Genomic DNA, 24,766 nt, shown 5'->3' on the forward strand with positions numbered 1-24,766 from the left:
TCTCTTAATATTGCTCAATTCACTCTAAGAAGTAGTCCTCCTCTGTGAGCTTTCTCTTGTATCAACTGTAGCTTTACAAAACTCAAAGCTCTTCATGATTGTCCTGTGAAAAATAAAAAGGTGGTTTGGCCAGAGTTATAATCATATATAATGAGAGGGAGAGAGAGAGAAGAAAGAGAGAGGAGAGACAAGGAGATAGATTCAGCCCATTGTGGTCACCTCCGTGTTGTCCTCCCACTTGCCCAGCATCATCCCAGGGAGTCAGTCTTTTCAGAACGGAAGTAAAAAAAGCTCTCTCTTTCCAACACTCAAATTTTAAACCCCACTAGCTCATCTATCCTTTCTGGACATTGCACTTTGAAGCTCACAGTGACACCAGCAGATGCTGGACCATTAGATATGACATTACTCTGCAACACCCAGAATTGGGGTGCCTCTGGATGGAGGTATTTTACTTCACACAGGCCCAAGATATGTCTAAGCTCAGTCATCCTAAAATAATTCTTAGATATCATTAACATTTTTTCTATTCATACTTAGTTATCGTATTCATTCATCTTTTATAAATGTCTTTGGAAAAGCTAATATGGTAGTTGAACATCCTGAGTGGCAACATTTATATTTTAAACAGTTTCTCTCCTTTTCTTCTTTATCAATATTGTTTGTATTTGTTCTAGAGCACATGTCATCTCTCTTGATTGAAATTCCCTAGTAGAATTGCTGGCCATGAGATGCTGCCCTATTGTTTTTCTAAAATTATTGACATTCGCTCTTTCAAAATTTATGGCACAATCTGAAACTCCAAATTTTCATTTCTTTATCAATCATGAACTCTATGAAAATGTTGTCACTACCTCCCATTATCTTCATCAATTCTACACCAATAATCAGTTTCTCCTTATCTCTCCAGTCAGAATAGGGGACTTGGAAGAGGTTCCTTTGACCTTTTAAAGAAGTTATCAGTAAGGCAAAATTTCTTATCTGCTATGATTTTGGCAGAAGGATCTCCAACCTCCTGAAAAAATCTCCCATCATTAGCATATCATGATGTCATGTCATATTTAAAATCTATTTCCCAAACACAATATCTATTTCCTGTTTCTGACTGAGTGACCTATAGTATAGTTCCACCATAGTATTGCTGTGCTTCTCCTTCCATTGGTCATTAATCAAATGCTCCCAAGTTTGCTCCAAATTGTAAATTTCATCATAAGATTTCACCTTCTAAGTTTTCAGGGTTATACTATCATTTCTTTTATCTATTTTTTCCTTTTTAATTAGACTGGCCTTCCATTTGAGATTCCAAGCATGAATCACATCCCTCAAAGGCTCGTGGATATCATACTATATATAAGATTTAGAGCCTATAGAGAATTTAGTAATAATCTAGTTCATCCTTATACTGTGATTTATTATATAAAATGAGGCTTTGAAAGAGTAAGCAATTTGTTTAGTGTAAAAAAGACAATAAGCACCAGAGGTAGCATCGGGATAATTATTTCTACTCAAAATCCAATGTTATTTATACCAAAGTGGCTATAAGGTCTAATTTTCCCACTTGTGTGTTTTTCCTGACCTGAGAAATTCAAGAATTCTTATTTCCTCTATCTCTACTATCCCCACCAGCATGGTAGATACCTAAGTTGGGCATGGACATAGATAAATAGTAGAGATTGCCCACAGATTTGAATAGATCAAGTGGAAGTCTTTCTCATGTCCCTCCTACTCTTTCACAAGAAAATTGTTATATAACAATACCATTGATATCTCTAATTCTTTATATTTTCTCTAATTTTTATATATAATATTTAGCACACTTGAACATACTCATCTGAGACCACTGGTTTGATTATTTCTTCTCTTGCTGGATATTGGCTTCTGTAAAACACTGGATATTTACTTCTTCATGTCTGCTAGTGTCTGCACCTTCTGAATTGGGGAAATGTATGTTGGTGTTTTTCTCCTTTCTCCTCCAGTGTCCACCTACAGTCCCTTTGATCTGATTATTGAGGCTCCCAGTTACTGTCTTTCAATAGACCTCTTTAGATATAATCCATTCTTAGTCAAGAGTCTGTTGTTTCTATACCTGAATCTGGGATCCAGAAATTCCAGTCTTGTTCTTCTGCATTTCTCTTCTCATGCAGTAGCAATCAAAATACTAAAAACAGTGTCACTCAGAATAATCAGGGATGGTTATCAAAGAGGAGAGAAGACTTAGGTAGGACTCAATATTGCTTAAATATGTGGAATACAGAAAAGGGATCTGATTTGTTCTTGTTTTCAGAAGATAGAAAGAATGAAAAACAATGGGTAAAGTTTATAGAAACACACATGTGGGTTGCTCACAAACAGTAGAGACTGACTCAACAAACAGTAAATTCTGCATTGCTAGAGATCTCCAAAAAGAGACTAGATGACTGTTGAGGAGCAATTTTGTAGAGAGAAATTCAGTTTAGCTATGGGTGAAGTAGATGCTCTCTATGGTCTTTTCCACTTCTAAGATTCCATGAGCACATCGATACACAGAGCATTTCGATTTCTGGATGAGTTCATCTTGGTCTTAATAAATCGTCCTATCTAAAATCAAGCCTCTAGCCATGGTTTGATAGTCATTATGAATTCCCTAACTGAGCCTTGTCATATTTATATGACACCATAAAGTTCTACATGAAGTGAAGCGTTATTGTTTGTCTGATGTCTCATTGGGATCTGGAGGTGGCCTGTAGTTCCTAGATGTTAAAGAAGGAGGGTGCAAGCTCTAGCAGGTTCTGCCAAGCTGGATAGGCCACAAGCATGACCACAGTGACATTTTGTACTTATGTTTTTTGAGTTCTATTTTGGATAAATGGGGTATCTCATCACCAAGAGACCAGGTGAGAATTTCCTCTGGTCTCAGCAATTCATGAAAAGTCTGTCTTCTAAGGCAAGAAGGGACTGTGCCCACATTGATGACACGTCTGACTTACCGAGTTATTCTCATTGTTATTTTGTTCCCCTCTTTTTATTAAAGTTTAAAAAGAAATTATCTTGAGAACAACTGGCAAAAATAGTTTATTCTTGGGAGAAGCTAAGTGGCTCAGTGGATTGAAAGCCTGGGTTCAAGTGTGATCTCAGACTCTTCCTCTCTGCGTATGACCCTGGGCAAGTCACTTAACCCACATTGCCTAGCCCTTACAGCTCTTCTGCCTTGGAACCAATAAACAGTATTGATTCTAAGATGGAAGGTCAAATGTTTACAAGAATATATTATTCTTTGTATTTAATAGTTTCTATACAAGTGACAAAAACCACTTCATTTGATAGTTGAATGAAGGTAGTAGGGTGTCACTCCATCTCCTAGATGAGTGGTTCCCAAACTTTTTTGGCCTACCACCCCCTTTCCAGAAAAAATATTACTTAGCACCCCCTGTCACATACTATCACTGCCCCCTTACAGTTATTCACCGCCCCCAAATGCACCTGTGGTCATCACCGCCCCAGCCCTGGATTGCTGGAGCACCCACCAGGGGGCAGTGGCGCCCACTTTGGAAATCATTATAAATTGAGTCAATATTTGTCACAATTCCAATAGCCAGCAATGTGACAGAAATGACAGTTATTATATGTTAGAGGAGATGAAAATTCATCTCCTCTGCTAGGCCTTCTTATTTTCAAAGTTTCTTACTCAGTGTTGCTTAGAAGCTAAGATTTATCATAATGGCATCAATTAAAATATTACATTTAAATTTTTATGAATCAGTGGTATATCCAGTAATCATGGACAATTTTTAAACTGTGGAAATGCCGTAGCCTTTTGCTTACTATTTATTGATTCAGTTCTCAAGGATTTGTTGAGGTTTCTATCTGCAGTATGTAGATTTCTCATTTTTCTGTCCATAAAAGACAGAGAGCAGCTAATGCTCCCATTTTGTTGATGTGGTTGTCATCTTATTCTCTCTTTTCTAGGGGAGTTTATGAAGAAATTATCCTGGGACAAATCACCATCCTTCTATCGTTCTATTATTATTGTTGTTATTTTCAATATTATTATGCATATTATTAACATTAATAAGAAATTTAGTTGCAACTGTTTCAAGAAAGGTTTCTGGGGTACCTGGCAGGGAGAGCACATAGGTCAAATAGATTCTAAAATTGAGGAGCCTTAGTCATATTTAGGATTTCAGATTCTGAGATCCGAAGTGACCCTGCTTGAAATCAGGAAGTCAAATGAAATGTCTTCTCAAGTCTCACTTCTCAGCAGTGTGCGGATTCTCTGAAAATTTCTCTACTTGTTTAGGAAAAACCATGAAGTACAATGAATGAAGGTATAAACGTGTCACTTCAGCTTCTCAACATTGAGTCAATACTTAGCACAATTCCAGTAGTAGAATACAAAAGATAATAGTGAAGGATGTGAGTTGGGATGAGTAGGAAGAAAATCAAGGAAAATCAGCTCCTTTGGGAAGCAGCAAATATATATAGGTTTGTCTCAGTGTTAGTCATTTCAGAACTCTCATTAACATGGTGAATGGCTGGATTGGTATGGGATGTGAGGAAGATCAACCTGAAGAGTTTGATTAACAGGTAATAACTCCATCCTCCGTACAACTTCCTAATACAAATTGATTTTCCCAATGCTCAGGTCCCACTATGTGACTTCTCTGTTTAACAAAATCCTGGACCTTCCTATGATCTAACTAATCAGGACCTACAAAATAAGCACACAATAGACAACAGGAACCTTAGGTGAGATGATGGGAGCATCTGGGGTTGTCGTTATTGCAGAGCTTGATGAGAAATCAGAGGAAGAAGAGCTCACGTTCCTGGAGTTCAGGGGAAGTTTAGGGGAGGTAGGGGCATTTGACTTATATCTTAAAAAAGGGAACTAGAATGGATGGAGTTTGAGGATCCATGTATTTTAGGCACGTGGATGAGGAAGTGGGATGAAAAGCAGAGTTAGGATAAGTCAGAATGAGAAAAGGGGAAACCAGATAGAATACAGTAGAATTGCCAAGGTATGTGGAAATCACATTTCAGTAAAATACCACAAAGCCCTCCATTAAAGGAAGGCCTCCAACACCTTGAGGGGAACCTTTGCCATAAAGTGTTGGAAGCATGTGGTCAAGAGTCATACAGGGTGGTTAGATTATGATCAAATCATTAAAAAGAGCCCCAGAATGGATGAGATCACAAATTAATTTGACCATCTGAGACAGGATTGTGCATTTATACATTCACAGTCACCATGATGAGTGACAGAAGATTTTAGGCTTTATTTTAATTAGAGGTGGGTTCTACTTAAACAATCTTGTCACCTTTTAGTACAGGCAATGAAAACTAGTCACAGTCACAATAATAAAAGCCAGACACACAGATGGCCAGCATACAAACACTGCGATATGCCACCCAAGATTCAGTGGCCGGGTTCTGGCAGTCATCCTGGGGCCACGTTGAGAGGAAATCACAATTAATCAGCATGGAAAGGCAATGTGGAATAGGATCAAGAATGTCAACAGACCTAGTGTTAGTATGACTTCTCTTTGAATTCTTCTTTAGACTTCACCCTGAGAGTCTTTTTTCTTGAGAAGTAATTTAACCTCTCTTGGACTCAGTTTCCTCATCTGGAAAATGAGGATGAACAATAGTACCTACTCCTGCACCACAGCAATATTGTGACAATCAAGTGAGATAATAATAAATGTGAAGGCCTCTGCCACCTTAATAGGGTATATTCACGGTTGTTTCTGTTAATAGCATATTTTCAGATAGGTAGCTCCATTAAAAACTGCCCCATAAAATCAGGGGCTCCCTGAGATCCAGACGAAAGGAGAAATGGGACCACTTCCCTATTTCTCCCCTCAGGAATGAAAACTCCTAGTGTTCCCCTTCAGATATAACAATTTCTAGAATTTAGGAATGACAACAGGAAGGCTGACCTTGAAACAACCAGTCAATGTCAGGGCCTCCCAGAAAGAGCCTGATGGTGACTGTGCTCGGAGGCTCTCTCCCCTCACCTCTGACTGTTTCACTTCCTCTCTTACATCTGCTAAGCCAGGAAAGTTTCAGCCTGTTAACAGGCATCTTAGATGACAATGAGAGCAGGGCAGGGTCTAAGCAGACCCAACCCCATCCTGGGTAGACCTAGAGGATAAAAAGCCATGTTACATACATAGGAGACCTCAGTTCCCTTTTAGGTACTGCCTGAGGCTGTGGGACATCTAAAGCTTCCCCAGCTGTGGTGTGCTTGATGAAGCCAGGTAGCGCCACTCTGTAGAACATGGAGTGTAGAAGGAGCTGGAGATGGTTCTTCTCAGCCGGGTTTCTCATTATGGAAGTATTTGCCTTGAGAAAGACACAGGCAGGTAAGTCTAGAGAGAAGAGGGTTCAGTAGACAGTGTAGAGACAATGGAGCTTTGGGTCTGATGGGGAAAACTTATTCATTCCCTTCGAAGAGCAGACAGTCCGTCAAAAATATTTAATAAGCATATTTGTTGGTTAATTATTATTAAGCATATTATTAAGCATAAAAGCATACTAAGCATAACTGTTATAGTACAGGAAAAATGCTACATACTGGGGACACCATGACCAAAAAAAATAATAATGAAATGAAACATAGTCTCCGCCTAAAAGGAGCTCATGCTCTAAAAGGAAGAGGCAACACGTAAATAAATATAACATCTAGAGGAGATGAAATGTAACTTTGGAAGGGAAAACAATAGTGACCTCAGGGTTGAATAAATGTTTGGTGTGCAGGATGGTAAGTGGGACAATTTAACAAAAATGTTGAGTGTATGAAAATAGACTAAAAAGGAAGACTGAATCAGAATGTGAATGACTTTAAAGGCCATTAGCTGCCAAAGATTGCATTTTATCCTAGAGGCAGTAGGGAAGCACTAAAGTTCTTTGGAGATGGAGTGTAGTGTGCTTTGGGAATAGGAAAATGGGAAGATTGGGGAGGACTGATTGGAGACGGAAAAATTCAAAAGAAGGAAATCCATTGAGGAGTAAATTGCCAAAATCCTGGTGAGAGGGAATGAGGGTTGAACTAGAGGGTGGGATGTGTGAATGAAAAGAAAAAGAGAGAGATTTGAGAGAGGAGCAGGAGGTGGAATTAGTTGGGCTTGGCTGCTGATCAGATATTGGGGAAGGACAGAAAGAGGTAGGATATGAGAAAGGATCTGAGATTGAAAATATAGATGATTAGAATATTAGTGCGGTTCTTGACAAAAATAGAAAGTTAGTGAGAAGCAGAGGTTTAGAGAGAAGCTAATGACATATTTTTGACATACTGAGTTTCAAATACCTAAAAGCAATCTAATTGGAGATGTCTAAAAGGAAAGAGTTTTTAATAAGCATTTATTAATCCCTTATTATGCAGCAGGTACTGTAATAAGTCCCTTATAAATACCTCCTTTGAGTACCAATAGAATCCTAAGGAGTCAGTGTATTTATTATTCTCATTTTATGGATAAGGAAACTCAGGTTTAAAGAGCTTACGTGATTTATTTACCCAGGATCATACAGTGCAAATGTCTGAGTCTAGATTGGAACTCATCTTTATAACAACAATTCCAGCCCTCTATCCACTGCACCAACTAGTGGATAATAAATAGGCTCAAAAGAAAGAGACTAAGAGTTGGATATATAAATTTTGGAGTCATCTGTTAAACTACATTTAATATGGGTGGGAAACAGAGAAAGGGGAAAAATGGCTGAGGAGACTCTGGTCCTCTGGTATCCCCAAACCTGAAACACCATTTTCTCTTCTTCTCTTCCTTCCTATAATTCAGTCCACCACAGGCATGAGCTTCAGTCCACCACAGTGGGTACAATCCACTCTGTCTTGGAACTAAGTGCAATTACCCTCATAGATGATGTTGAAGTGGCATCTTATAATAAAGGACAGAAGCAAATTACTATCAAGATACCCTGGATCCCCAAAGTACTGGGAGAAAATTATCTTACTCAGAGCCATAATTCACTGGTGAAACACGAGCAAGATTTCCTCTGGCCAATACAGTTCTTAGCACAGCATGACATCAACCATGATAGTAAGTTAGATCAGCTCATTTTCCCCCATCCTGTTTTTCAACGTACTTTGTCTGTTTCTCTCCCAAGATCCAAGGATCCCAGTAGATCGTACCACTGAGGCAAATTTCTTTGGTCTCAACCCTCTCTATCCTTCTCTCAGGAAAGAGCTATGAAGGATCCAGCCCTGGGCCAAAGGTTTCACCCAGTTGGATTAACATCCAGGATCACCATCTCCTATTATCCTTTTAAGAGACTTCTACCTTCTGCCCAGTGACTTTCACTGCCTGCCAAAATTTCTTAATCAATAAACCTGAACATAAAGGCCCGTGCTCTCCTTCAGTCCCAGAGGTTAGAAATGTCCATCCTAGTTACTGATCTCTCTCTTCTTCTGGATTTCAGACATTAGTTCTAGCACCAGCTCCTTTCATTATCTTTTACTCCTGCAATTACACACAACAGAACCACCTCAACAACAAGGCTCTATTTTCTGGGGGGTTTTGAAAGGAAAGAGAATACCCAAATTCAGATATAAATTTTATGTAGACCTTAAAAAGCAAAAAAATGCACTAAGAATTTGGGAATGCACTGCATAATATGACAGTTCAAACTGGATGAAGTAGAAATGGACATAGACCAAGAATGAAGAGAATCTAACTCCAAAGTTATTGTCTACTCTACCTGAATTTCCTGTGATTCTCTGGAGACAATTTGCCCAAACTATAAGTAACCCCCAATGTTTTTAAAAAAGGAAAATCCCCTTTCTACATCTCCTCCACAGATGGGTTCCTCTTTTGGATTCTCTGTCCCCTTTTCAACTAGAGGAGCCCAACTCTATGTTCCTCCACAGGAAACCACACAGTCCAGCTTCTGGCAGAATGTGAAGTGTACAATGACATCACAGTAAAGAGTCACATCCATTTAATTTGGAATGGAGAGGAAAGTTACAGGCTAGATGAAGAGGTTGGACATTGGGAGAACATAAATCCTGAAGTCAAGCAATACCCATACATTCTGCAGAGTCCCCTCTGGACCAATCTAACAAAATACTACATGAAGGTATATTGTGTTGACTTGATGAGGAAAATCGTTGGATATTCAAGCTTAAAAGAAAATGGTGAGTGTTTTCTTCTTTCATCTCCTCCTTAAAGGTCTAGGTCACCTCCATAATTCAATGCAGTCACTGGAGTCCCAGAGAAAGAGGCAGGAACCCTACCTTCTGATCATAGCCCCAGTTGACAATGGCAAAATTTATTTTAAATGTGAGAAACTTTGAATTATGTTCTTTCTTTTTTCCTTCTTCTTTTTCTTACTTTCTTATTTTCGTTTTTCTTTTCCATATTTCCTTCTTTTCTCCCACTTTCTTTCCTTCTCTCTCTTTTCATCTATCCTTTTTCCTTTCTTTTTTCTCTACTTTCCTTTCTTTTTCCTTCTTTTTCCTGTTATTTCAGTCCATCCTTTCCTTCCTTCCTTACCCTTTTCTTTCTCCTTTCTTTCTCCCTTCCATTTTGTCCATCTTTCTTTTTGTCTGTTCCTCAAGTTAAAATCTTCCTCCTATGACTCATCAAGGTTAGGAGTTCAAAAATTGTGGCAGGTAAATACATACTCTAAAATTATCACTTAGGCTGAGAAATCTATGCTCACAGGCCCAGGAATGATGAACTATGTATCTGCTGTGTAAAGAGCAGACTAGCCAGATTTAGAACATCAGCAGCAGGAGACTGGCCACCAGTAATGTTTTACTTTTATTTGGGGAGGAAGTGACAGAGATACATGAAGTATAGCTTAGTATGCATGGTGGGTATACAATCTTCATGATCAGTAGTACCCCCACTGATTCAATCATGGGTCACAGAAGATTAAGCTTCTTGAAGATGATTTAGAAAGCCTTTGTGACAAGTATGTCAAAATCAGTTGATGGTGACTCAGTAATTAGTGTTAACCTAGCACTCTTTGAGGTGTCCAGAGAGATATGTAGGAATAAAAGCTACTCTCAAGGACCTGATGCATCCATTGGGTATCATAGCAGAGGAGATGTGGGAATAAGGAATCTGAGAACATTAATGAAGATAAAGATAAAATGGAAGCATCAAACACTGACTAAGATTGTGACATGAGACCTTCTTTCTTGATCTCTTCTTGTAGTGGCCCCAGAGGTGGCTGTATCTCAACATGTCAGTCCAGAAGGCAGCATCATTCTCTCCTGCATTGCCACAGGTTTCTACCCTCGCTCCATCATCATGCACTGGGAAAAGAATGGGAAGCTGGGGATATGGGGAAATGAGAGTTCCAGTGGCACCCTGCCCAATATGGATTCCACCTTCTACCTCAAAGTTACCTTAGAACTCCCACCAGAAGACTCAGGTGCAGGTTATGCCTGTGTGGTAGAACACAGTGAGCTGAAGAGTCCTGCTATGTATTCAGGTCAGTGTTTCAGCCAAATACTCTCATCACATCCCTAGGAATCTGGGCACCAGAATATAGTTCCATTCTCTCTCCACTTCTTTCATTGAATGCATACTCACTTACATTCTACTCTTTATTTCTATAGTCCCTAGAAAGCCCACTATGAACAAGCCTTGGATTCTTGTACTGGGCATCATATTGGCTGTCATCCTACTGCTGAGCTGTGCTGGGGTCTTCATCAAATGGAAGATGAGGAAGACAGTATCCATGTAAGAAGAGAAAAGTGACAGGAAGATTTTTGATTGGGAACACCCAAGAAGACAAAAGATATTGCTATCATGGCAACCTGATAGTAAGAAAATGTTTTGAGAAGAGAATCCCAGAATATCAGGGTCAAAGTAGTACACAAAGTCTATGAAATTCAAATCTTACCTGGTCAAAAAACTCCTCAATATCATCCTGGCAAGTCAATCTCCAAGCCTCAGTCAGCTTATTTGAGAAAATGGGATATTAATGGTACTTGCATCACAGTAATATTCACAGAAAGTGCCAGTCAAACCTTTAAGTGCTATGGAAATATTGGTAATCGTTATGACTCTATTAATGCAATTAGAGACCACTTTTTTAAAACTGTCATGCCAAGACCAAATCACATTCCTGATTTCTATGAAGTTTTCAGTCCATTAAAATACCCAGGACTTTATAAGTATAAAAAGTATTTTATTGGCGTGTGCATGTGTGCATTTTACACAACTGTAGTATTTAAATTTTATACATATTTCAATCTAATCCAATGCAATCCAACAAGAATTTGACAAGGACCTATTAATGTTTTGCTAGACTCTTGTAACACAAGGACCAAAGGAAAATAGTCTCTGCTCTCATAGAGCTTACATTCTATTGGAGTAATTCCTATCAAACTTCATCGTCTTATATTCTGCCCATTGTTCTACCATTTAAGAATCTTTTGAGATTATGCCTCATCCCCCGATTTTATTTATATATTTGATGACAATAGCTATCCCTCCTGGATTGGAGTCATCTCCAGATTTGATTGTCATCTATGGCTTCATCTAAGCCATCACAAACATGGTAGCTCTTAGTGAAGAAACTTCTCTTGCTAGACACTCACAAATCAGTCAATCATTTCTTTCAACTCATTAGAGTAAATATTCATTAAATATTTGCTATGCTTAAATTAATAGATAGCATGGTTTATAGAATAAAGACTCTGTCATGAAGTTAAGAAGACCTGGATTCAAGTCTCACATATTGACTGTGTGACCTTGAACAAGTCACATGCAGAGCCTCAGGTAACTTTCTATGACTAAATTATAGAAAGTGAAAATCTTCACTGATAGAGGGAGTTCCTCACTGAGATTTCTCTATACTCATGTTAGCATATGTCAAGATCCCTAAAAAAAGGCAGAGGGAGATGGATTTATTGTCTTAATAACATTTAATAGAATCATGTTGATAAATGAAGTTCAGCTCTCTGCCTTCTATGAAAATCCATCATCTTCCCTTAAAAAAATGTTCACTCACTCATCTATTTCCAGACCAGTAAGACTGTGTATGTTGGGCGCATGAGAGTGATAATGGGATGTGAGGTATCATGGTTAAAGTAAACAGAAAAGGCAGCTCTATCTCATGGGGAAATGTGAATGTGACCCTGGATCATCCCTGGCATGACGTCTTCTTTGTTCTGATTCCACATAATATCTGTTCTAACCTGGGGTTCATGTAGGGATCCAACATTGGCCTGCTACAACACAGAACCTCCTCATGAATAAGCTTTTCCTAATAAAATCAATTTGATACTGATCTGAAATGGGCCCCTTTTTCTTTGGTATCATAATAACTTCTCGTTAAGATGGAATGGTCCCTCAGGATAGGTATAATCAAAATAGAACCACCCAAAACTCATTATAGACTTCTCCCACTCACCATTATTTTTCAGGGATCATTCTTGGTGGCTTCTCAATCTTTTCAGTACCTTGAGATGTTCTTTATCCAAGACTGGAGACTTGCGCTCATTGAGGGTACCCAAAACATCTCTAGTCAACTTGTCAGCTTCTTTTTTTAAAAAACACGTTTAGGTTTTATTTAAAAATCTCACTGCTCATTATCGTAGTTAAAAGATGGCACACCAGTAGACATGCTGTAACCACAGGAAATTCTAATTAAGGAAAGTTGGATTTACAGTAATCTGATCTTTTACAAAAAAATTACTGCAAGTTATTGATAACAGAATTTCTTTTTTACTTTAAGTTTAATTCTCTCAAATATTAAACCTTATTTCCACTCCCCTCTATCCAAAGTTCGACCATGGTCACATTAGGAAATACCTCTGTTTATTTGTTAATCAGAAATACAATTCAAGTGGCATGTATTTCCATTTGCTTCTTGAGCTGGGTTTCAGCTTCATTGTATTTTTTTTTCTCATCACTGTATTCATGGTTTTATTGTGGAGTTTTGGTTTTATTGGGTTTTTTACATTTTTTAACATTTATTAATATTTATTTTTTTGAAAAGTTAACATGGTTACTTACATAATTCATGCTCTTACTTAGCTTCATTGTATTTTACAAGAAAACAGAAATGCAGTGGTCCCGTAAAGACTTTTACTGAGGTTTAATGATGGCAGTGGAGGAAAGCAGTGGTGATGCAGAGTAAGGCCAGCTCAGCTGCCCTGATCTGGCCATGGGATCTTTTTTTCTTGTCTGGCTTGCATTGTAGCAAGGAGGTTTTTCTGGTCAGGCTGCCTCCACCAAACCTGACTGAAGGAAAAGTTTCACGTGCTCTGGTTGATCCTTTTTAAGGGTGATGCCCATTCTTTTGTAGATGAATAGAGTCTCTCCTTCAGTCTGTTACTAATATGAAGGAAATTATCAGGGTAGCACAGATGTTCACTTAGTCACTGCAAAGGTATCTCCAACATTGACTCAATTCCATGAATCAAAATTTGAGTCTTCTTTACCCCATCTTCAGGAGTAATTGCAGAAGGACAAACTTCTTTTAAGAGATCTCTTAGTGTAGGCAATTGTCTATCTGCAGCAACTGGTTGAAATGACTTCTGAATGAAAAGTCATTCAGTTGTTTCCTGATATATTCTACAGGGTATGTATTGAAATCCATTATCTTCTGCAGAATATTCCATGAATTTCTATTTAATGGCCCTAAGCTGGTCAAATTTATCATTTTGTAATTCCAATCAGAGTTGTTTAAGATCCTTTTTCTGTATTTCATTGATGACTTGACTTTTCTGCTTTAAAGCATCAACTTCTTTCATATAAGCCATAAAACGGGCTTCAATTGTAACCTTTGATGGACAATGCAGAAGGTCCCTCTCTGGAAAACTCTTAAAATGTACTGTGATGTTCTAAGGAAGAACTGTATTTGATGAAAGAAGATCAAACAACAAAGCAATTGGATAATGCCATTTCAATGGTGTGCCTTTGTATTCAAATCACATCTCACTAATGCCTTCTTGTCTCATAACCTTCTGAAAGTGCCTTTTCACTTTGTCAGTAACCAACATGAAGTAACTCATTCTTGGTAAAAGCAAATAATGAGGTTCTGCTTCTCTTTCAGTTATGTCATCTGGATAGACTGTAAAATCGGATGTTATCCATCCAAACCACACATCCTGAAGTACATCTTTGTCAGCTGTCATTCTTTCCGTGGATAAGGCAACACATATAGGCTAAATTTTTTCTTAGATTAAAGATAGGTCAGGGGAAGAGGGTTATTAGGGTTCTCTATCTAATGACACTGAGCAATGGCAAGTCCTTCAGCCATGGGTAAAGCCGGGCTGACCTGGATTTTCCTATGCTAACTAATTCTAGGCTAAATCTCAAAAAGAGCAAGTCTCTAGTTGGCACAGGTGAGGAGTTTGTCTTCAGGACTGATCCAGCCTATCCTCAGGGTAAACTCTTCAGGTAAACTGACAGCTTGATCCCTCCACGCAGGTCTTCTTTATTCATGAACAGGAGCAATGGCAGAGATTTAGTAGTTGTCTGGGTAAGGTAGGAATCTCTCAGGAATGGGTTTGATTTTCAGTCTTGGAGCTGGATCAGGAGCTGCTCTCTCCCCTCACAGTCTAAGAGCAATCCCCTCCCTCCCTCTGACATTCCAATGTTCTCCCAGAAGCCCCTCCTCTCTCTTCTCTGTTTCACCACATGCCATTTCATGCTCTTGCAAAATTCCCTTCCCTCAGTCATTGAGCTTTTTGCCTTCCTCTCCAATTTTTAATACATTTTAATAATTTATTAGTGTGCAATTTATCAATTTCATTTTTTGTCAATTCCTGCCTTATCCCCCAAAATTTTGATGTACAATATAGATAAATTACATTGTAATTTTAGCTAACACTTTTTAAAACATTTCAAAACATATAAAAGGTTCTCCTTTATTCCCTCTTTTGCTATTTTAGTTCTTGAATTCCAATGAATAATAATTAGAAACTTTTTTTCTTTCCTCTTGCTGAAGAGACTTTTGTGCTCTTCTGATTAGAATTGGAACTTTGTCAGAGACAAGCTGGATTTCATTGGAGCAGACTATAGAGTGGTAGACTAGACAATTTTCTACCTCATTCCTACATTTCCCTCTTTTTACTATCTCTATTTTAATTAAACTTAAATTGTAAACGCTACTAATAGCCTCATAATTTAATTTTTAATTATCACAATTGGCAACCACCCTTTTTAACTATTACAGTTCCAAACTCTGAATACCTGTTCCATTCTACATTTGCAGGTTAACAAATTTAAAACTTCTTTAACATACTCATTTGTAAACCAAAATTTTAGATCATACAGAAGTTTCTCCATATTACATTACCATTTCTTTCAGAAATCTGGTACTAATTCCTATACAGATTACATTCGTTTTATTACACTTTATCTTCATTTAAGCAGTTAGGACAGTCTTATTGGGGGTTTGCTACCCATCTGCTTTTTTAAAATAAAAAAATCCTTCTTTCTGCATTAGGCTGGCTATTAATTACTTTTAGAGAAAATGTTATATTCCCCATTTTCAGTTGACTCAGATATTTTAGGTATGTGCAGTCATTCAAATCTGTAACCATTACTTATCTCAAATCCTAATGAGAATAGGCAATACTTTCACCATTAAGTTTTGTACAGAATCAAACATCTGAAATTTTACACAATTTGATAAACAATTTTAACACTAACAATTATTTCACACAAGTACATTTCAGAATCATTCATGATTTCCAAAATCATATGTATATATATATATATATACACATATATATCTTTAAAATTAATCCTAATTAAAAATACAATCAAATCATGAGATCAAATCTTCCTTCTCTTCCTTTTTTTCACTTAGATGTTCTTAAAGTTTAAGAGGTTCAAAAGTTCATGTTTCCTTTTAAATCTCTCGAACACAGTTTCTGATCTGTCTGGATGTGGGAAGCCAATAGGAGAAACAGAGTCTTAAATAGATAAAAATCTGAGGCTCCTCTTTTAACCCCTTTTGTGATCCTTGTGATTTCTTGTTGAAAAGTATTGTGGCCTTATTGAAGAGCTTTAGGTTCCTAGCAGGCCAGAATTTAAAAGGTTAACACTCTCCCTCTTTGGCCAGGAATGCAGCTGCCTGGTACAGCCAAGGCCAAAACCTTAGCAGGGGCAATTCAACCCTGAGAAAAATATTCCCCAACTTGGCTTTCTGATAAGAACCCCGTCAAAATTCAGCCTTGGCCTTGGTCTGTTCTGAAGCCAATGAGACCTTTTGTGTTTTGATATGACATAATTTATAACTTCTGTGCATCTGCAAAGTTTGGGGGGGGGTTCTTTTGTGTGAAATGAGTCTTGAAATATATATAATAAACTCAATGCTCCTAGAGATAGAACAATAGCATGAGCTGATGAAAAGATCTTCCATGTCCATCATTTCCTTATCAACTAAACTGTCCTTATCAGATTATCAGAGATGATAAAGAGATCTTGAGGTCTGTACCCCACTTTCCTGAATGATGGGGGACAGAGAGAGGCAGATTTCTTTTAAACCAATCCCTCTTTTTTTGTGCACACAACACAACATGGTCACAAAGGACAACACAGATAACATTTAACATAAACATTTGAATTTGGGATCATCTAATGTATTTACTTTTTCTTAACATTTTGGGACAGAGTGTTTAAAAATCTTCTTGCTATGTGTTGGCTGAAACATTTACTGACTCCTTTAGATGCCGTCCATTCTGATTTTTCACAGATACTGAAACATCTGTGGTATCACTGCAGATAGCATTATGGGCATGCATTCAAAAAGGCACCTATTGGCCTCAGCCACTTCCCAGCTGTGTGACCCTGGGCAAGTCACTTGACCCCCATTGCCCACCCTTACCACTCTTCCACCTATGAGACAATACACCGAAGTACAAGGGTTTTTAAAAAAAAAAAGGCACCTATTGACTTTCCAAAGGCCAAAGTAAAACCAATTGTCTTTCTCCCCAAATTCTGCCCTCTTTCCACACTCATTATTCCTACTGAAGGTGTTTCCATCCTCCCAGACCCTCATCTGGCAGGTTCACTGTGATTCTGGACACTTTACTGTCATTCACCTCACATGTCCCATCTGTTGTCAGTTCACATCATTTCTGCCTTCTCTATATATCATATAAATCAACTTCTCTCTTCCCTACATCCACAACTCCTCTACCGGCCCTTCTCATTTCTCACCTAGATGATTACAATAACTTTTTCATTCACTCCTACCCAAAGTCTCTCCCCACTATCTTCCATCCTCCATACAACTTCCTAATACAAATTGATTTTCCCAATGCCCAGGTCTCATTATGTAACTGATTTGTTTAACAAATTCCTGGGCACTCCTATTATCTAACTAATCAGGACATACAAAATAAGCACACAATAGACAGACAGGAATCTTAGGTGAGATGATGGGAGCATCTGGGGTTGTCCTTATTGCAGAGCTCATTGAGAAATAGGAGGAAGAAGAGATCACTTTCCTGGGAAGGGCTGGAGTTCAGGAGAAGTTTAGGGGAGGTAGTGACATCTGAGTTATATCTTAAAAAAGGGAACTACATTGGATGGAGTTTGAGGATATATGTATTTTAGGCACATGGATGAGGAAGTGGGATGAAAAGCAGAGTTAGGATAAGTCAGAGTGAGAAAAGGGGAAACCAGATAGAATACAGTGGAATTGCCAAGGTATATAGAAATCACATTTCAGTAAAATACCACAAAGCCCTCCATTAAGGAAGGCCTCCAACACCTTGAGGGCAACCTTTGCCATAAAGTGTTGGAAGCACATGGTCAAGAGTCATACAGGGTGGTTAGGTTATGATCAAATCATTAAAATGAGCACCAGAATGGATGAGATCACAAATTAATTTGAATATTTGAGGCAGGATCATGCATTTATACATATACAGTCACAATGATGAGTGACAGAAGATTTTTGCGTTTGTTTTAATTAGAGGTGGGTTCTGTTTAAACAATCTTGTCATCTTTTAGTACATGCAATGAAAACTAGTCACAATCACAGTAATAAAAAACAGACACACAAATACAGCAATATACCACCTAAGATTCAGTGCCTAGGTCCTGGCAGTCATCCAGGGGGCTCATTGAGAGGAAATCACAATTAATCAGCATGGAAAGGCAATGTGGAATAGGATCAAGAATGTCAACAGACCTAGCATTAGTATGACTTCTCTTTGAATTTTTCCTTAGACTTCACCCTGAGAGTCTTTTTTCTTGAGAAGTAATTTAACCTCTCTTGGACTCAGTTTTCTTATCTTAAAAATGAGGATGAATAGGGGGCAGCTGGGTGGCTCAGTGGATTGAGAGCCAGACCTAGAGGAGGGAGGTCCTAGGTTCAAATCTGACCTCAGACACTTCTCAGCTGTGTGACCCTGGGCAAGTCACTTGACCCCCATTGCCTACCCTTACCACTCTTCTGCCTTGGAGCCAATACACAGTATTGACTCCAAGATGGAAGGTAAGGGTTAAAAAAAATGAGGATGAATAATAGTACCTACTTCAATACCACAGTAATATTGTGACAATCAAGTGAGATAATAATAAATGTGAAGTCCTTTGCCAATGTTAGAAGGGTATATTCACTGTTATTTAACAGAAATAACATTAACAGAATAGCATATTTTCAGACAGGTAGCTCCATTAAAAACTGCCCCATAAAAGCAGGGGTTCCCTGAGAGCAGAATGAAAGGAGAAATGGGGCCTCTTCCTTATCTCTCTCCTCCAGGAGGAAGTATCTCTGGTGTTTTCTTTCATATATAACAATTTCTAGGTTCAGCTAACACTTCTGAATGACAACTGGATGGTTGGCACTGAAACAACCAGTCCATCTCTGGACTGTAGGATTAGGTAAACTGTAAGATGTCAGAGGTCAGTAGCAATGAAGTCTCCCTAATCCTTGGTCTTTAGAGAAACACACACACACAGGCAGGCTTGACTGAATGGGAGGGGCTGGAGCTTGTGGAAGTGCTCCTTCACCTCCCCCCTCCCATTTAGCAGTTGGAAATCAGTTAACAGTTTGGTAATGGTGGACAATCTGGCTTGATAACTTCTTGGCCAAAATGGTAAGTAGGGAAAGGCGAAACTCCTTATGACGATATCTTTCTCTGAATTATTTCCCTGCAGGATGATAGAATTGGTGAAGCTTGATGTCTTAGAAACTCACTGGCTCAGAGGCTAGGATCAATTTCAGAGCTACAAGTAGGAGGAACTTGGCTTATGGAGGTTGTGAGTATATCCCCAAAATATCTATATCCAGACAATGTTCCTAGTTGATAAAGGTTTAATGGTATCAGGAAATGGGAAGGGGGAATTAGGATTGATAGGTAAGGAAAAACTACCTAAACAGGTATGTCAAAAGCAGCCCCTCCCCTCAAAAGGGGAAATGTATCTTAATTGGCTGATCTCTCTAAGCCTCTAAATATTCTTCTTCTAAACCTAGATAGCTAAACTAAGGTAGTCTGTGGTATTGTTTGAAGGTCTAACAAAAGTAAAACAGCTTTGGCTGTCAGAGACTGAATGGCTCAGCTCAGAGCTTTGCCCCTCTGCTCAGATCCAAGAGCAGAGACAGCACTCAGATCAGGATCAGGACCCAGGACCCAAGACCTAGGACCCAAGACTCTGCAAGCAGGATGATCTGCCTTTTTATACCAGGACTCCAACTGTCTTTAACTGCCCCCTCTCTTAGAGTTCTGGGGGGCACTATGGAATTCTGTGCTGCAGCTTGAACCCCTCTCAGCAATACGGATCCCACCGGACCTTCCAGAAAGAGCCTAATGGTGACTGTGCTCAGAGGCACTTTCCCCTCACCACAGACTCTGTTTCACTTCCTCTCTTATGTCTGCTGAGCAGGGAAAGTTTCAGCCTACCAACAGGCATCTTAGATGACAATGAGATCAAGGAAGGGTCTAAGCAGAACCAAACTCTTTCTGAGTAGGGTTAGAGGATAAAAAGCTACATTATATATATATAGGAGACCTCAGTTCCCTTTTAGGTACTGCCTGAGGCTGTGGGACATCTAAAGCTTCCCCAGCTGTGGTGTGTTTGATGAAGCCAGGTAGCCCCCTTATGAGGTCCACTGGGTGTCAAAGGAGCTGGAGATGGTTCTTCTCAGCCGGGATTTTCATTATGGAAGTATTTGCCTTGAGAAAGACACAGGCAGGTAAGTCTAGAGAGAAGGGGGTTCAGTAGACAGTGTAGAGACAATGGAGCTTTGGGTCTGATGGGGGAAAGTTATTCATTCCCTTCGAAGAGCAGGCAGTCTGTCAAAAAATATTTATTAAGCATACTTGTTGATTAATTATTATTAAGCATAAAAGCATATTAAGCATAACTCTTATACTCCAGCAAAAATGTGAGGTACTGGGGATACCACCAGCCACCAAAATAATAATAATAATAATAATATAGTCCTTGCATAAAGGAGCTCATGCTCTAAAAGGAAGAGACAATATATAAATAAACAAATAACAAGATACATTTAGAGGAGCTGAAATGTAACTTTGGAAGGGAAAACTCTAATGATTGTGGCCCCGGGATTGAATGTTTGGTGTGAAGGATGGTAAGTGGGTCAATTTAATGAAAATGTTGAATGAAGGGGGGGGGGGGGGTTAAGAAAATAGCCTAGAAAGGAAGACTGGAATCAGAATGTGAATAACTTTAAACGTCATTAGCTGCCAAAGTTTGCATTTTATCCTAGAGGCAGTAGGGAAGCACTAAAGTTTTTTGGAGATGGAGTGTGGTGTGCTCTGAGAATAGAAAATGGGAAGATTGGGGAGGACTGATTGGAGAGAGGAGAATTCAAAAGAAGGAAACCCATTGAGGAGCAAATTGCCAAAATCCTGGTGCGAGGGAATGAGGGCCTGAACTAGGGTGGAGGAGAGAAAGAGAGAGATTTGAGAGGGGAGACAGAGGTGAATTTAGTTCGGCTTGGATGCTGGTCACATATTGGGAAAGGACAGAGAGAGGGAAGATTTGAGAATGGATCTGAGATTGCAAATATAGATGATTAGAATATTAGTGCAGTTCTTAACAAAAATAGAAAGTAAGTGAGAAACAGAGGTTTAGGGAGAAGCTAATGACTTACATTTTTGACATACTGAGTTTCAAATACCTAGAAGCAATCAAATTGGAGAGGTCTGAAAGGAAATGGCTTTTTAATAAGCATTTATTAATCCTCTATTATGCAGCAGGTACTGTAGTGAGCCCCTTATAAATACTTCCTTCGAGTACCAATAGAAACCTAAGAGGTCAATGTCTTTATTATTCTCATTTTATGGATAAGGAAACTCAGGTTTAAAGAGCTTTCATGATTTACTTGCCCAGAATCAAACAGCTTAAATGTCTGAGGCTAGATTTGAACTCGAGTCTTTATAACTACAAGCCTAGCACTCTATCCGCTGTGCCAACTAGCTGATAATAATTAGACTCAAAAGAAAGAGACTAAGAGTTGGATATATAAATTTTGGAGTGACTTTTTAAATTACATTTAATAGGGGTGGGAAACAGAGAAAGGGCACAGAAATGACTGAGAGGAGGCTCTGGTCCTCTGGTATCCCCTAACCTGAAACATCATTTTCTCTTCTTCTCTTCCTTCCTATAATTCAGTCCACCACAGACATGAGCTTCAGTTCACCACAGTGGGTACAATCCACTCTGTCTTGGAACTAAGTGCAATTAGCCTCATAGATGATGTTGAAGTGGTATCTTATAACAAAGGACAGAAGCAAATTACTATCAAGATACCCTGGATCTCCATAGTACTGGGAAAAATTCATCTTACCCAGTGGTATAATTTACTGGTGAAATATGAGAAAGATTTCCTCTGGCCAATCCAATTTTTAGCACGGCATGACATCAACCATGATAGTAAGTCAAATCAACTCATTTCCCCCCCAGCCTGTTTTCCCACATACTTTGTCTGTTTCTCTCCTGAGCCCAGCAGATTCAAGGATCTCAGTAGATCATACCATTGAGACAAATTTCTTTGGTCTCATCCCACTGTATCCTTCTCTGGAGAAAGAGCTATGAAGGATCCAGCCCTGGGCCAAAGGTTTCACCCAGTTGGATTAACATCCAGGATCATCATCTCCTATAATCCTCTTAAGAGAGTTCTACTTTCTGCCCAGCGACTTTCACTGCTTGCCAAAATTTCTTAATCAATAAATGTGAACTTCAGAGAATCAAGTCCCGTGCTCTCCTTCAGTCCCAGAGGTTAGAAATATGCTACAGTCCATCCTAGTTACTGATCTCTCTCTTCATCTGGATTTCAGACATTAGTTCTAGCACCAACTCCTTTCATTATCTTTTATTCCTGCAATTACAAACAACAGAACCACCTCAACAACAAGGTTCTATTATCTGGGGAGTTTTGAAAGGAAAGAGAATACCCAAATTCAGATATAAATTGATGTAGATCTTAAAAAGCAGAACAGCGCACTGAGAATTTGGGAATGCACTGCATAATATAACAGTTCAAACTGGATGGAGTAGAAATGGACATACACCCAGAATGAAGAGAACCTAACTCCCTAGTTAGTCTACCCTACCTGAATTTCCTTTGATTCTCTGAAGACAGTTTGTTCAAACTATAAATAACCCCCAATGTTTTAAAAAAAAAAAAAAAGGAAAGTCCTCTTTCTACATCTCCCCCACAGAGGGGCTCCTCTTTTGGGTTCCCTGTCCCCTTTTCACCCAGAAGAACTCTATGTTCCTCCACAGGACACCACACAGCCCAGCTCCTGGCAGAATGTGAAGTGGACAATGACATCACAGTAAAGAGTCACATCCATTTAATTTGGAATGGGGAGGAAAGTTACCGGATAGATGAAGAGGTTGGACATTGGGAGAACATAAATCCTGAAGCCAAGGAATACCCATATATTCTGCAGAGTCCTCTCTGGACCAATCTAACAAAATACTACATGAAGGTATATTGTGTTGACTTGATGAGGAAAATCATTGGGTATTCAAGCTTAAGGGATAATGGTGAGTGTTACCTTATTCCCATCTCCTCCTGAAAGGTCTAGGTCACCTCCACAATTCTGTATAGTCACTGGAGTCTCAGAGAAAGAGGCAGGAATCCTACCTTCAGATCATAGCCCCAATTGTCAATGGGAAAATTTGTTTTAAATGTGAGAAAGTATGAGTTAGGTTATTTCTTTTTTCCATATTTCCTTCTTTCTTTCACACTTTCCTTCCTTCTCTCCATTTCCTTTTTTCCTTTCTTTTTTCTCTACTTTCATTTCTGTTTCCTTCTTTTTTCTGTTATTTCAGTACTTTCTTTCCTTCCTTCTTTTCCTCCTTCTTGCCTTTTTATTTCTCCTTTCTTTCTCCCTTCCATTCTTTCCTCCTTTCTTTTTTCTTATCCTCAAGTTAAAGTCTTTCTCCCATCACTCATCGAGGCAAGACAATGACTCCTAGAGTTCAAAAACCATGGCAGGTAAATACATACTCTAAAATGATCTCCTTGGCTGAGAAATCTATGTTTACAGTCATGGGGATAAAGAACTATGTATTTTCTGTGTAAAGAGCAGTCTAGCTAAATTTAGAACATCAGCAGCAGGCAGTTTGCCACCAATAATGTTTTACTTTTTGAGGGGGAGGAAGTGACAGAGATACATGAAGGATAGCCTAGTAAGCATGATGGGTATTCAATCTACATGATCAGGAGTATCCCCACTGATTCAATCATGGGTGACAGAAGACTAAGTTTCTTGAAGATGGTTTAGAAAGCTGTTGGTGATAAGTTTGTCAAAACCAACAGATGGTGACTCAGTAACTAGACGTTAACTTAGCACTCTTTCAGGTGTCCAGGCATATACACAGGAATAAAAGGTACTCTCAAGGACCTCATAGATCCATTGGGCACCACAGCATAGGAGATGGTGCAATGAGGAATCTGAGAGTATTCATGAAGGTAAAGATAATGGAAGCATCAAACATTGACTAAAGATTGTGACATGAGACATTCTTGATCTCTCCTCCTAGTGGCTCCTGAGGTGGCTGTATCTCAACATGTCAGTCCAGAAGGCAGCATCATTCTCTCCTGCATTGCCACAGGTTTCTACCCTCGCTCCATCATCATGCACTGGGAAAAGAATGGGAAGCTGGGGATATGGGGAAATGAGAGTTCCAGTGGCACCCTGCCCAATATGGATTCTACCTTCTACCTCAAAGTTACCTTAGAACTCTCACCAGAGGACTCAGGTGCAGGTTATACCTGTGTGGTAGAACACAGTGAGCTGAAGAGTCCTGGTATATATTCAGGTCAGTGTTTTAGCCACACACTCTCATCACATCCCTAAGAAACTGGGCCCCAGAATATAGTTCCATTCTCTCCCCACTTCTTTCATTGAATGCACACTCACTTGCATTCTATTCTTTATTTCAATAGTCCCTAGTAAGCCCACTATAAACAAGCCTTGGATTCTTGCACTGGGCATCATGTTGGCTGTCATCCTACTGCTGAGCTGTGCTGGGGTCTTCATCAAATGGAAGATGAGGAAGACAGTACGAATGTAAGAAGAGAGAAGTGACAGGAAGATTTTGGATTGGGAGCACCAAGGAGACAGGAGATATTGCTATCATGGCAACCTCAATAACTGATTGTAAGAAAATGTTTTAAGTAGATAATTCCAAAATCTTAGGGTCAAAGTAGTACACAAAGTCTATGAAATCCCAACCTTACCTGATCAAAAAACTCCTCAATAACATCATGGCAAGTCAATCTCTTCAAGCCCAGTCAGCTTACCTGGGAAAATAGGATATTAATGGCATGTGCATCACAGTAATATTCACATAATGTGCCAGTC

At 39.0% G+C, this 24,766-nt stretch overlaps 2 protein-coding genes across 2 annotated transcripts; both read left to right on the forward strand.

Annotated features, from left to right (window-relative positions):
* The first annotated feature begins 6,256 nt into the window (after window positions 1–6,256).
* LOC123234499 (zinc-alpha-2-glycoprotein-like) lies at window positions 6,257–10,689 on the forward strand. The gene is made up of 5 exons (XM_044660400.1): window positions 6,257–6,341; window positions 7,773–8,033; window positions 8,861–9,127; window positions 10,156–10,434; window positions 10,562–10,689. Exons 1-5 carry the CDS (start codon window positions 6,257–6,259, stop codon window positions 10,687–10,689), a joined length of 1,020 nt encoding a protein of 339 aa, XP_044516335.1.
* Window positions 10,690–20,000: 9,311 nt separating this feature from the next.
* On the forward strand, window positions 20,001–24,476 carry LOC123233113 (zinc-alpha-2-glycoprotein-like). Its single transcript, XM_044659282.1, has 5 exons — window positions 20,001–20,115; window positions 21,561–21,821; window positions 22,674–22,940; window positions 23,943–24,221; window positions 24,349–24,476. Exons 1-5 carry the CDS (start codon window positions 20,001–20,003, stop codon window positions 24,474–24,476), a joined length of 1,050 nt encoding a protein of 349 aa, XP_044515217.1.
* The last annotated feature ends 290 nt before the right edge of the window (window positions 24,477–24,766 follow it).

Source organism: Gracilinanus agilis, chromosome 2, assembly GCF_016433145.1.
Source record: "Gracilinanus agilis isolate LMUSP501 chromosome 2, AgileGrace, whole genome shotgun sequence".
In the NCBI taxonomy this organism is placed as follows: domain Eukaryota; kingdom Metazoa; phylum Chordata; class Mammalia; order Didelphimorphia; family Didelphidae; genus Gracilinanus; species Gracilinanus agilis.